The sequence below is a fragment of the Garra rufa genome, chromosome 8, assembly GCF_049309525.1.
Source record: "Garra rufa chromosome 8, GarRuf1.0, whole genome shotgun sequence".
Taxonomy (NCBI): domain Eukaryota; kingdom Metazoa; phylum Chordata; class Actinopteri; order Cypriniformes; family Cyprinidae; genus Garra; species Garra rufa.
In genome coordinates, this window is record NC_133368.1 from 18,115,502 (window position 1) to 18,130,276 (window position 14,775).

The 14,775-nt window shown below is 35.8% G+C and overlaps 1 protein-coding gene across 2 annotated transcripts in view; it reads left to right on the forward strand.

The window, feature by feature from the left end:
• fmnl2a (formin-like 2a) overlaps window positions 1-13,494 on the forward strand; it is a 117,555-nt gene extending 104,061 nt beyond the window's left edge. Inside the window, exons 19-27 of one of the 2 annotated variants that reach the window (XM_073845198.1) lie at window positions 32-100; window positions 179-259; window positions 489-618; window positions 733-896; window positions 1,365-1,466; window positions 1,618-1,716; window positions 3,652-3,775; window positions 4,863-4,965; window positions 9,818-13,494. In XM_073845198.1, coding sequence (XP_073701299.1) covers window positions 32-100; window positions 179-259; window positions 489-618; window positions 733-896; window positions 1,365-1,466; window positions 1,618-1,716; window positions 3,652-3,775; window positions 4,863-4,939 — 846 coding nt within the window. In that variant the 3' untranslated portion in view covers window positions 4,940-4,965; window positions 9,818-13,494. The remainder of the gene's footprint in view (window positions 1-31; window positions 101-178; window positions 260-488; window positions 619-732; window positions 897-1,364; window positions 1,467-1,617; window positions 1,717-3,651; window positions 3,776-4,862; window positions 4,966-9,817) is intronic. The other variant, XM_073845196.1, reaches the window with a different exon arrangement.
• The last annotated feature ends 1,281 nt before the right edge of the window (window positions 13,495-14,775 follow it).

Genomic DNA, 14,775 nt, shown 5'->3' on the forward strand with positions numbered 1-14,775 from the left:
CTATTATTGTCTTTTATTTTTCTCTCAACAGCAACTTCATGCTGTTATTGCTGCATCTGTCTCCATTAAGTCCTCACAAAAACTCAAGAAGATTCTGGAAGTAAGTGTTTCACTTCTGCTCTGATTCATTTTTCTCCAGACTGTGCGTGTCTTTATTAAGCATGCGTTTCTCTCTCAGATCATCTTGGCTCTGGGAAACTACATGAACAGCAGTAAAAGAGGAGCGGTGTATGGGTTCAAACTGCAGAGCTTAGACCTGGTACAATTTACAATTTACATTTCACTTAAGTATTGGCTGATAAAGTTATATTTCTTGTAAATTATGAATGCACAAAAAACACCCTCATTTATTACAATCCTAATGGTTATTTATAGCATGCAGGGTGTGATATGACATTCAGAATTAGTTTTTTCTTAATTTGTTATTTAATAATTCATCCAGATAATGGTTCAGATGTTCTGAGGGTTTGCATGTTTTCCTTTTCCAGTTATTAGACACTAAATCAACAGACCGCAAGATCACTCTTCTGCACTATATCGCAAATGTAGTGAGGGACAAATACCAGCAGGTGTCGCTCTTCTATAATGAGCTGAACTATGTGGAGAAAGCTGCAGCAGGTATGAAGCATGTCATACGTAAATATGATTATATTTGCAATAAACACATCAAGGTTTGATAGAACATGTTTCTGTAAAAGATCTCAACTAAATGAATTCTCTCTGTTTATTTAGTCTCTCTGGAGAATGTCTTATTAGACGTGAAGGAGCTTCAGCGAGGGATGGATCTGACCAGGAGAGAGTACAGCATGCACGGCCACAACACACTGCTCAAAGATTTCATACAGCAAAATGAGAATAAACTCAAAAAAATTCAGGATGATGCCAAGATCGCTCAGGTGCCGCAAACACAAGCGCACACATCACCCAAAACAGCCCAATAAATCCGTTTCACTATTAGTTTTCCTTTATATTTTAAAATTAAACCATTTGTTGTATTAAAAAAACATCTTATAACATTCAGAACTCAACACTTTCTCCCCAGTTCAAATAGAGCATGCACTATGTTAAAAATGAGCTCCCAAATGACTCATCTGAGCTTCTGTTTGCCATATTTAATGAGCTCTATGTCTGTATGTTGATCAGCGTTTCGCCTAAATTATATGTGTTCATCATATTAAGCAATTATGTCTCTTCAGAATACTTGGATTAAACAGCTTGATTCATATGACAGGAGAAGTGATGAAATAAAAACTTCATATGACACTTTTTGACTGAAAATGTATCTTTTTAAGATTTAATAATTGTATTTCATGTGATTCTGAATGTTGTTTATCGGTATGTCTTTTAATATCTCACTATCTCAGGATGCCTTTGATGAAGTGGTGAAATTCTTTGGAGAAAATTCCAAAACAACACCCCCATCTGTGTTTTTCCCAGTGTTTGTGCGCTTTGTGAAAGCATACAGGGTAAAGCGACCAATCACCTGCCTCACTTCATCCAAACACACAATTACATTATCTGCTTCACTTCTTTCAGCCATATGAGCCGTAACTGCATGGATCACTCATGTTACGTAACTTCCAAATGCCTCACTGATGGGTATTTTCTCTCTGTCAGCAAGCAGAGGAGGATAATGAACAGAAGAAAAGACAGGAGCAGATGATGATGGAGAAGCTGATTGAGCAAGAAGCTATGATGGAGCAAGAGGATCAGAAGGTACAAAAAAGTGCACTGCAAAAGATGCTTTTCTTAGATTTTGTGTCTTGTTTCCAGGCAAAACATCTAAAAATTCTTAAATCAAGAAGGATTTTTTAGACAAGTAAAAAATATTTTACTTGTTTTCAGAAAAAATCAAGTCAAACTTAAGTGAGCAAGCAAAATAATCAGCCAATGGGATAAACAAAAAAAATCATATTTCAAACAGAAAACACGATTATTTTTCTTGCCCCATTGGCAGATTATTTTGCTTGTTTCAAGCAAAGACGCACTTAATTTTGACTTTTTTTTCCGAAAACAAGAAAATAATTTTTACTTGTCTAGAAAAAACCCTGTTTGTGCATGTATCTATCTACAGTGCCTTGCAAAAGTATTCACACCCCTTAATATTTTTTTTTATTGCAGCCTTATGTAAAACTGCTTTAAATTTTTTCCACACCAAGCATTTCTTACTTATATTTTTTGTCTTGTTTCCAGGCAAAATATCTAAAAATTCTTAAATCAAGAAGGATTTTCTAGATAAGTACAAATTATTTTCTTGTTTTCATAAAAAAAAAGTCAAAATTAAGTGAGTTTTTGTTTAGAACAAGCAAAATAATCTGCCAATGGGGTGAGCAAAAATCTTATTTCAAACTGAATTTTTCTTAGCCCATTGGCAGATTATTTAGTTTGTTTCAAGCAAAAACACACTTAATTTTGACTTTTTTTTTCTGAAAACAAGAAAGTAATTTTTACTTGTCTAGAAAATCCTTCTTGGTTTAACAATTTTTAGATATTTTGGCTTTTAAGGCGTTTATTTTCTTATCTACAGTGCCTTGCAAAAGTATTCACACCCCTTCATTTTTTTTGATTGCAGTCTTATGTTAAACTGCTTTAAATTACCTTTTTCCACACCAAGCTACACTTCACACTGCAAAAAATGCTTTTCTTACTTGGATTTTTTGCTTTTGCTTGTTTCCAGGCAAAACATCTAAGAATGTTTTTTGATATTTTGGCTGGAAACAAGACAAAAAATATAAGTGAGAAAAGCATTTTTTGCAGTGCATACACCGTAATGACAAAGCACAAAACAGATTTGTGACAACTTTGCAAATATATTAAAAATAAAACACTGACAAAAAAGTACATTGCATAAGCATTCATACCCTTAACTCAGTACTTAGTTGAAGCACCTTTACAGCTTTAAGTTTAGTACATCTCCATTTGGCAATTATCTGCCATTTTTCGCCTCACCTCTTTACCTCTCTGGCAGATATTTTCAGGTTTCTCCTGAAATGTTTAATTGTGTTCAAGCCCAGGCTGTGGCTGGGCCACTCAAGAACATACTCATTCACATACATTTTTTTACAGGTTAAGTCCACTCGAAGTGTAGTAACATGTACAAGCAATATGAAAGCTCCTGAGCTCATTTTCAAGTATCCCAGAAAAGGGTCTGAACACTTATGCAATGGAATAATTTCAGTTTTTTTATTTCTAATACAGTTGCAAAGTTGTTACAAACTTGTTTTGTGCTTTGTCTTTATTGTATATGGACTATAGATTGATGTGGAAAAAGAAGTAATTCAAAACATTTTAATACCCTGCTGAAAAAACCCCCAGCTAAAACCAGCCTAGGCTGGTTGGCTGGTTTTAGCTGGTCATAGCTGGTCAGCAGGCTGGTTTTAGAGAGGCTGAAAGACTAGCTAAAACCAGCGACTTCCATCTTAAACCAGCTAAGACCAGCCAACCAGCCTAGGCTGGTTTTAGCTGTTTTTTTTTAGCAGAGTATAAGTCTGCAACATAACAAAATAAACATAAAAAAAATGGAGTATGAATACTTTTGCAAGGCACTGTATCTATCTGGTTAGATGAGCATTTGTAGATGTTTGTAGATTAAAGAAACCCAGCATTAATTGTGGCTCTGTCACATATTATTATGTATGTGTGCGTGTTCAGTCTCCCTCTCATAAGAATAAGCGGCAACAGCAAGAGTTGATTGCGGAGTTGAGGAAGAAGCAGGTGAAGGACAGCAGACATGTATATGAGGGTAAAGACGGAGCCATTGAGGACATCATTACAGGTAAAACACACACACACTGTGTTCAGCTGTTGGGGTCTGCATGCAAAAGGCTGTAAAACATAAAAACATTTGTAACATGTTAGTTTGAGCCACTAACCAGCTCTTCGTGACTGGTGGAAAGCTTTACTGCTCAATAACAATTTACTGACCAGTGTCATTAGAGGCTGAATGTGCGTGCGCTGTTACTGCTTACAGCTGTGAGCTGGAGTACAGTTACTAAACAGTGTGTGGCTAGTGTTTAGTGTTAGTCCTGAAGGGGTCATATCATACATTTCTTTCTTTTTTTAAGATTTTCATCTCAGTCAAATTTAGTAGTGTTAGAGATGTGTGATAATACAGTTTACATTTGGTAACTATTCAAGCCATCAAGCAGTTGAGATATTCTATAAAGTGCATAGTAAATTAAATAACTGTACTGTACATATGCAATATAGTACATACTTATATGTCTGGCAGTTGTTTGACAGCTCCAGAGCAACTGGAGCAACTTATATATATATATACAGTATATAAGGTCTGTTTTTTAAATGAAAATTACATTTGAATTCAATGATATGACCCTGTAATAGAATTTTTCATTTAAATTCTAACCATGACAAAACATAATCTCTGTAATGAGCGATTTCTGTAATTTCCCTGCTGAAAAAAACAGCATATGCTGGTTACATATGTTTTGGTGCTGGGATGCTGGTTTTAGCTGGTTTATGCTGGTTCTTTGCTGGTTTTTGCTGGTCCTTTGCTGGTTTATGCTGGTCATGTTGCTGGTCAAGGACCAGCATAAACCAGCAAAGGACCAGCAAAAACCAGCATCACAGCACCAAAACATACCTAACCAGCATATGCTGATTTTTGTCAGCAGGGTTTTGTAGTATAAAAGTATTTTTTGTACTTTTGTGTAATTCTCTTGACTTTTTAGGCATGTATGTAATCCATATCGAAATAGTTCTAGCTTAATATGATAGCTATTATAGTACCGTGTGATTATTAGTGTCTGCTATTGTGTGTAGAAAGTGCTAACATTGTGCTTGTTGCTCTGGCAGTTAAACCCTGTGTTGTTTGTATGTGTGTGTGTTTCGTCTGGACGCAGTGCTGAAGACTGCCCCCTTTACCGCGCGCACGGCCAAACGCAGCTCGCGTTACTTCAACGAGGAGCTCCACTTCTAAAAGCTTAGACTCTCTCTCTTTTAAAGGTCGCTGGATAAAGCTGCTCTCTTTCATTCTCTCTCTGTGTATGTGTGTGTGTGTGTGTGTGTGTGTGTATGTGTGTGTGTGTGTGTGTGTGTGTGTGTGTGTGTGTGTGCTGTGCACCCCTTCACACTTCACATTCCTGGTTTTATTTCCCTGTGGGGCGACCCCTCTGAATGTGGGCCGGCGTATGGATGCGATGTCATGGGCGTGTTCATTTTTCCTTTCTTTTCCAACTGAACTCCTGCATGAAAGGAGGTTTGGGAAGGGATATCACCCGCATATCACCACCACAGTTTTCCTTTGCATGGAGTGTGTCATAAATTCATAGTCATCATTGTAACATAAATTTAATAAGAGGAAATATGATGTCACAAAAACCCAAACACGTCTGTACATTTCAGCAGTGTTTGTTTAAACCTATGTGTCATTACTATTGGTTGACTCAGAGCGCCCTCTGCAGTTTTAAAATGAGTTTAAGTTTATTCTGGTTTTGAAAAAACCAGAATGTGTTGAAAAGTTAATTTGTCATTTGTCAACACCACAAACTCATTCACAAATTGTAGAATGATTTGTTACTCAAAAAGTGCTTCACATATTACAAACAGGCAGAAACTGTCATGTTGTACTGGCGTGTTGGGCATGGTTTGTGACATTATAGTTTTTTCATGTGTTCATTTGTCCATGTCATTGTGAGTATACATAATGTTTAATGTCATTGAATTTTGGAACCATTCGCATAATGCTGGTTTTCTGCATTTTCTCACTCTTCCTCCACCTTATCCTGCTCTGATGGGAAATTTCTAATATCACATGACTTCATGTGTTCCACATGTGTTTAACTTGTTGCATGTTGGGATGGTTTTCTCTTATAAGCATATTCTTTTCATTTGCTTCACTGACTGTATGCATTTGTGGGGGGGTGAATGACATTTGTCATTCAAATTTACTTCTGTAGCTAAATTTACACTCCAAAAAATGCTTTTATTACTTAGATTTTTTGTCTTGTTTCCAGCCAAAATATCTAAAAATTCTTAAATCAAGAAGGATTTTCTAGACAAGTAAATTTATTGTCTTTATTGTCTAAACGTATAGTTAAAATTAAGTGAGTTTTTGCTTGAAACAAGCAAAATTATCTGCCAATGGGTTAAGCAAAAAATCCTAATTCAAACAGAAAACAAGATTCTCCCCAGTGGCAGATTATTTTGCTTGTTTCAAGAAAAAATGCACTTAATTTTGACTGATTTTTTTCTGTAAACAAGAAAATAATTAACTTGTCTAGAAAATCCTTCTTGGTTTAAGAATTTTTTGATATTTTGGCTGGAAACAAAACTAAAAATCTAGCAAGAAAAGCGTTTTTTGCAGTGTAGAGTTAAATCTCACCAAATCTCACAGAAATGTCCAGGCCATATTTCATCTCAAAACATAAGAATAGTAATTTTTCAATGAAGCATTGTATTTTTATGACAGTTTAGCACATTTCTTTCCTTTTCATTACTGTATAATGGGAAAAAAAATAATAATATTAATAATAATTATGTTTGTATGACACCTTTTAAACATCAAAAAATTACATTAAATACAAAAATTGAAATGTGCATTGTGCTTGGTATGGAAAAGTTAAAATTCAAGAAAAAATCAGAATGCTACTAATTACAGGCTTTCCCCTCTTCAAGTAAAATACATTGTATTACTACTGTTATGAAATCTGACTTGGAGGACATGTTTTGGTGAGATTCATTTACGTATGATTTATTTTAGTTTTCAGCATGAACCATGACTGCTTGAGCTTAACTTACTTCATCCTGGCCTATAACAATGCACTTCTGGGAGGCTTGACACATTGTCATTGGTTTAACTGTTTAAACATGAAGTGACCATACAGACGTCACTTTGTTGTATCTGGACGCTGGAGCCATTGTGCAGAGCAGCTTGAGTCATAGAGTTTATTACTGCAGTGTCAGCAGAGCTTCAGTAACACCCTCCAGCGCCTGCCTGTGGCCTTTGACCTTTCCTCTTTGAGCCTTGGGCAGCTTGGCTCCCTGTGCCGCGACTTGCGTCCGGTCTGCTCCAATCTAACCTCCATTTTTGTTTCCTCTCCACTCAGCCTTAAAGAAGAATAATATTACTAAATTTCCCAATGTGCACTGGAGGGTAAGGAACTCTTCCAGTAGTACCCCAGTGGATGCCACTCAGACCTGGCAAGCATCTCTCTCTTTATTATTATTTGTCTTTCATTCTTCTCCATCCATCGTAGATCAGTTGCTTTTGACACTGAATACAAAAACCATCTTTTTGTGTTCTCTTGCTATATGTCGTTCTACTTAACACACATCAGGCCTATTGAGTTCTGACCCTCGAGGGCCGAGTCTCCAGCTACTCATGTGCATCACCCTGTTGAACTGATTTCATTTGGAAATGAGTTTGATTGGGTGATGCTGTGACCTGAGACACAGAGACTCTGCCTGCATAGTCTCACGTTGAACTGACCCACAACTAGAGATAGTTGAGTCGTCATTAGTGTCATTAAAACCTTGAGTTAAGCTTATGTAGTAGGTACACTGACCCCAGAACAAATTAACACTAAAAATGTCAATGTCATTGCATTAACTGTAAATGTTTATTGAAAGAAATATAAAATATTTCACAAAAATATGTTTCTTGGGTTTGAAATAATAAAGATACTGCTACATGATCTAGACAGGTGGAGCTAGGGGAGGTGGAGGGTTTCTCATACCACTCTGCAGGACCAGTTTACAGCACTGAACCTATTATTACTATTTAGATGTTAAGCAAGCGATTGTATTGGAAGAACCAGCAAAAACAAATCGGTTTGTACCATGTAGTAAATGTACCATGTGGACTGTGCCATCTAGAGTTTTCTGACTGAACTAGATGTACTGTAAATAAAGACACTGAAGCATGCTTTGACAAAACAAAGACATTTGGACAGTTGATCATTGCTACGCAAACTTAATTTGTTGATCAACATGTTCTGAAAGGCAAACGGCCATTAAAAGTATCCAAAAAGATTATATATAAGATAATATTCAAAACCTAGGGCTGCCCTTGACTAGAGTCAATGATTAGTCACACATTTATTAATAAACCATTTAAATTATAATAATGAGCCTTTAATTGCCTATATAGCCTAATAAGGGTACACAAAAAAAGCTTGCCACAGCGCACTGGCAGATATAATTAATGTAATCTTCACAGTAGTGTATGCATGTTTCATACAAATTACATAATCTGAGAATATTGGTTTACTCTTTAAATTAGTTCATTTGTAAGAAGACATTTCACTCTCTCTAGAAATATATGTCATGCCTGTAAGGCAAGTATACACAGAGTTTCAAAGTTTCACGCTTAAGTTCACAGAGACGGAGACGGCAGAAAGCACATCCTGTTTGCTTCAATTATTTTACAAAAGGCCAACATTTCGTTGTTAATCTGAGTGCACACAAATAAGCATAGAGTCTTTACAGATTTGAAAGATGTATACATTTTTTTTTGTATGATAAAATGACAAAATTAGTATTTTAATAGCAAGTGACCACATCGGCACCTCAATATGTCATGCAGTGAGAGTGTTACTGTTCAGCTGCAACAACTTAAATAGCGCACATTTTTCTAGGTTGACATTAGATTGAAAAAGCCACTTAAAAAGCCAAATTTGAGGTCGATGAATGATAGGTAAGCGTTTGGATGTCCTGCCCGATGTACTATATTACCACATAAACCAGCTGTTGACGATCTGTCCGTCACAGACTGCATGACTTCGCCACTTCCTGTGGATTGTTTTTTCCGTGACTAACAAAACCACATTTATACTCACATGTTCCAGACAAACTAAAATACATTCTGCAAGTATCATAAATACACCAGTAGGTGGTGACAAGACTTTATAAGTGAGTCATTAAATTATTTATTCAAACAATTTGTTCAAGAAAAAAAAAAACAGATTCATTCAAACACACTGTTGTGTCTACATGATCCTGCTACAGTTTTAAACTATTTTTGACAAAATACCTGTCAGTATTGTATCTAAAATTTAAGTTACTCAAAATTAATTTCTTGTTCATTGAAGTGCTGCGTTTTCAGCAGGCATCATTAGTACAGTCATGATTAACTGCAGCCAAATCTTAGCCTCTTGTTTGTGTAGCATAGCTCCATTATTAATATTGATAAAATATTAAATATTGATGTTACAAGGAATGCTTTACAAGGTTTATCAATTTTACTTGTACTTTTTTTATTAAGTAGTAATTTTACTTTGCAGTTAATTGATTCTGTGGTTACTCTTCTAAGATAACTTGAGAATTGACTTTTTTTTTTTTTTCCAAAATGACTTAGATTGCATTTAAGATATTCATTTTATCCATTCCTGCCTTCCCTGGGAGTCAAACGACCTTGGCGATGGTAGAGCCACACTTTACTGTTTAAACTACAGGAATACTGCACATCTATTACATCCTTAATGACACAAGTTTATTAAAAGTCATTGTGATAGAACAAAACCGATGAACTTCCTGCAGTTCCTGCAGTGTTTGAACACAAGATAACCCTTGTGTTGATATTTTGTCATATAATGCAGTGACATTCAGACATTGTACATGTGATTTAAGACTAAATACATTTTTGGGCCAATGTGAGTGTTTTCCCAACAAGGTTGTTGAAAACAAGTTTCTAAAAAGAGGCAAACTCCATAGTTACCATTCCCATTAAATTCAGAAGCGGAAATAAAGTGTAGTACTTAATCCAAACTCAAGCTGCTTTGCCCAGTTGACCACCAGCATGTCCAGAGGATCTAAACGCAAAAACTGACATCATTTTATTCTGTTCCTCCTGCATCAGATTTGAGAAACCAGCCTTACAGGCGTGCTGATGCGGTCAGGAGGAGCGTTCGAAGACGTTTTGATGATCAGAATTTGCGGCCAATCAACAATGCAGAGATGGTCATGTGACGAGGGCAGAGTGGACGTGATTGGATGGGCTGGAGGAGTGGAGGAGGAGCAAACTGCTCCTAAACAAGATAATGAAGGACTGATGAGGATGACAGCAGGTCTGAAAGCCAAGTGCCTACATTTAACATCTGTCCCATCAGGTGTTGAATCAAACATGTGTTTTAGTCGATGTCTTCTGTCTGTGAATTTTTATATGACAAACAGTGTCTTGATCTGTCTTTTATCTTATGGCGCTTAAATTGTATGGAGAGATCAGTGTTTTTTCTTGAGAAAATGTCAGAATGTAAAACTCTTCCAACACTTTATGTATCATGAACCTGTACATTCCAGTGCTTTCGCCACAGATCAAAATCGACCAGTCGTCGAGTTCTCCAAATCTACTGGTCAGTCTTAAAGAAGCCCTGTATTCATGTGTTAACAAACAGACAGACAGAGCCCAACAGAATGAAATACAGGTTGAGAAGCATTGTGAAAACTTTTTTTGAAGTTGTATAATGCAGTGTAGATGGCTTGAGATGCTGCAGGGTGACACAGTGGCCAAAGATGATAATAATAAGAACATTCTTCACTTAAGGTGATTTGATGTCTGTTAGTAACAATATTTAAATGTGTTGTTCTCAATACCCACACTTGAGAGCATGTGTACACAACAGGAAGTACATGCACAAGACTGTCCAAGGTCTGAAAAATGCCAAAGCTCAGTGTCCTTAATGCACACTAAATCCACAGCTTCAAAATGGTATTTGAAGTTAATGTATCTTTAAATACATATTACATATAATTTCATATTAAAACATTAAGTGTCACACATTTTATTGCAGATTTTGTAATTTATTATCACCACAATTAAATTGTTACATAGGAACTGCTGAATAGACGTTTACACGTTTATTCTAAATTGCAAAGTACTGAAAATCAAAATGTGTAAATACAGCTCTGTAAAAACATATTTTTTATAAAATTCTGTTGTAAGTTTGTCTCAATAGCTGCGTTTCCATTACAGATTTGAGCAAAACTTTGGCTCTATTTTATAAATGTCGATTAAAAAGTATCGCGTAATGACGGCGTTTTCATTAACCGATGTTATGCGACTGAAACGTTCGAATTGCCTGAAAAACCACCTAATGTGTATTTGGGAGTTTTTGCATGATTGACACGTTTCCATTAAGCGTATTTTCAATTTGCAATTTCAAATTTGCGCAATTTAAAGGGTAATGGAAACACAGCAACTGTCTAATCAAACATTCCACACTAGGTGCGTTTCCACAACGGTTTAGCGATATTTTATAAATGTCAATAAAAAACTATTGCGAAATGACTGTTTCCATTAACCGATGTTATGCGACTGAAAATTATTTTTTTCCTTTCGCGATAAGTCATGACAACGGCTTTTTGTGGAATTTTGGCTATATTTAATCAAATGTGACCTGTAAATGCGCAAAAAAAAAAAAAAAAAAACGTTTCCATTGCTATTTTGCAAAATATTCCTTTTTCGAATTGCCTGAAAAACCACCTCATGCGAGCGTAAAAACTTGTTGTATTTACAATTTGCAAATGTATTGTAATCAAACATTCCACACTAGGTGCGTTTCCACAACGGTTTAGCGATATTTTATAAATGTCAATAAAAAAACTATTGCGAAATGACGACGTTTCCATTAACCAATGTTATGCGACTCATGCGAGTCATGACGACCAATGTTGGTACGTTTTAATCGAAAAAGAAGTAGTCGTTTATCTTTAGCAAACCACCTCGCATAAGCGTAAAAACATTTTTGTGATACATGGGAGTTTTTGCGATGTTTCCATTGGTTGTATTTTCACTTCGCAATTTCAATTTGCACAATTTGATGGGTAATGGAAGCACAGCTACTGATTACCTAAAGGGACACACTTGGGAATTGCATTGTCACTTGAGCTTGAACACTTGGGCCCAATACAGGAAATGCATCATGTAAGTGGTCACATACAAAGACTGCAAGTGTGGGTATTGGGACAGGCTCCTAAAAAAAACTAACAGACTAGTCAATCAGCTGTTGGACTACTTGGCCTCCTGGTCCAACCCTAATCAGAAAGTGTCTATCGCAGTCGTGGTGGGGTTACTGCAGGGGGCTGTGAGCGGATGTTATATTATTGGTCCACAGAATTAGATGAAGGAGTTTAGTTAAGTAGGAGAAGGTGCAAAGAAAGGTGTTTTAGAAAGAATTGATATTAAGTACATGGGACAACGGCTAATGTGAATTGTGAGAGGCAGAACTCCAGTACCTCACATTTCTGAAAGACTGTTGACAAGTCTTAATTAAAATGCTGCACAAGCAAGACTGCATGTAGGTTTTGGTCTTCAAAACTGGGGGTTGGTTATGATTACCTAAACCTAAAAGGAAGTCCAAATTATGGACTTAAATGAGTCAAGCAATAGGTCATTGACTAATAATGTTCCATGTTCAATACAGGAGAAGCTCTGTGCTCAGCAAAAATCTTGTTTACATTAAGGCACTTCAAATGAAAGTTTATGGGGCAAAGCATTTTAAACTAAATCCTCAAGAATTAATGTTTACTTGACTCGTGTGATAGAATCAGTTACTTCTTGTCTGTTTTAAAACCAGTATCATGTAATTGAATGACTTTACCACAAGGTTCCAGTTACATTAAATTTGAGCTTGGTAGTACATGCATGCGTTTAAACCTTAGTACACTTGCTCTATAGATTTCCATTGGAAGTGCACTGAGGTAAATGGAATATTGACTGAATATAATTGACAGATGCCCTCTGTTCACATACTGTTTTGAAAACAGAATATTCCTAATGAGTTTTAAGCACTTGCCACAAATTACTGCATTCGTGACGTACGGCTGCTGAGCATTTCGGCAAACCTCTTCCCCTGTGGCACTTGTTCTTCACTACACAACATCAGGTTCCTTATAGAACTCAGTTGCTGTAACTGGGCTTGTTTCATGCTTTCTAGGTCAGATACTGGGAAAAAAAGGACTGTTCTATAAACTGAATTTTGTGTGGTTCTATAATGACCTGCACAAATTCACATTTCTTGTGAAGTGTAATTCTATTTAAAAGCAAAAAAATATAAAATCACACAAAAAAGCATTTGTTAAATGTACAGATATTTTGCTATGAAATCGTTGCATCTTTTTAACTTTTTAATCTTCCTAATATTGTACATAATGTTTAAAAAAACAATATTGTTTAAAAATCATTCTGTACTACAACATTTGAATATTTTAACTTATAGTTTTCTCTTTTTCCTGCATTTTGTATATTTAATAAAACTGAAAACCTGAACCAGGTCTTTTAGACATGCAGCAACATCACACTAGAATGTCCCGTCTACACTAAAACATGTCAGAAATAAGATGCAAGTCGTAGCATTAGAGCCATTACAAACATCTGTCTCACGTCTGTACATTCCACTTATAATATCTGGATTAAACTGGCATTTTATTTTGTCAATGTATCTTAGGCATTCTATGCTTACAGTTCTGCAAAAAATGATCTCTTCTCAGATTTAAAGTTAGATGATTTCTCAATGTCCAATTAAACTATTTACACAATGCTGCTCTTCTGTGTTGTTCTTGAGTAATTATGAGTAGAATGTCGCCCTTGAAAAAGCCTGGAGCTGAAATTCAAGGCCAAGATCCAGGCTGCAGATACGGCAGATTAAGTCAATGTATCTTCATACAGTTGAGGTCAAAAGTTTACACCCCCCTTTCAGAATCTGCAAAATGTTCATTCTTTTACCAAAATAAAAGGGATCATACAAAATGCATGTTTTTGTTTAGTACTGACCTGAATTAGATATTTCACATAAAAGATGTTTACATATACTCCACAAGAGAAAATAATAGTTGAATTGATAAAAATGACCCCATTCAAAAGTTTACATCCCCTTGATTCTTAATACTGTTGTTACCTGATTTATCCACATTTTTTAAGTTAAACTGCCTGTTCCCACAAATTATTTGGTTTTCCAGCATTTTTGTGTATTTGAACCCTTTTCAACAATGACTAAACAAAAAAAAAAAAAAAAAAAAAAACGGTAACAACACAGTATTAAGAATCAAGGGCTCATATTTTGGTAAAATAGTTAACTTAATTTTGCAGATTCTGAAAGGAGGATGTAAACTTTTGACCTCAACTGTATATAAATATATTAGACTTGGGGCCTTTTGCATAAAGCCAATGTCTGTGACTTCCTGAGTAAGTTTATGTCTAACTAAAGAGGGTTTTTTGTGTGTGTGTGGATTTTTAGTTTTTATCAGCATGGTAACTTTCATTAGCCGGTATCTCACAAAAGTAAGTACACCTAACATTTCAGCAACAATTTTAGTATATCTTCTCAAGGGACAATACTATAGAAATTAAACTTGGATATATTTTAGAGTAGTCAGTGTGCAGCTTGTATAACTCTATAGATTTACTGTCCTTTGAAAATAACTCAACATACAGCCATTATTGTCAAAATAGCTGGCAACAAAAGTGAGTACACCCTAAGTGATAACAGCAGTATGTTGTTTAATCATGCAAAGCCACATGTCCTGTTCATCACGTTTATGTTTTGTCTGCTTGACAGGACCATACAAAGTTGTGTATCTTGTATTAGCGCAGTTAAAATTTGGTGTTTTAAGTACAATTCTTTCATACTGACCACTGGATGTTCAACATGGCATCTCATGGAAAAGAACTCTCTGAGGATTTGAGAATTATAATTGTTGCTCTCCACAAAGATGGCCAAGGCTATTAGAGGTTCAGTAACACCCTGAAACCGAGTTACACTACAGTGGTCAGGATCATACAGAGGTTTTCCAAGATGGGCTTCATTCGGAACAGGCCTT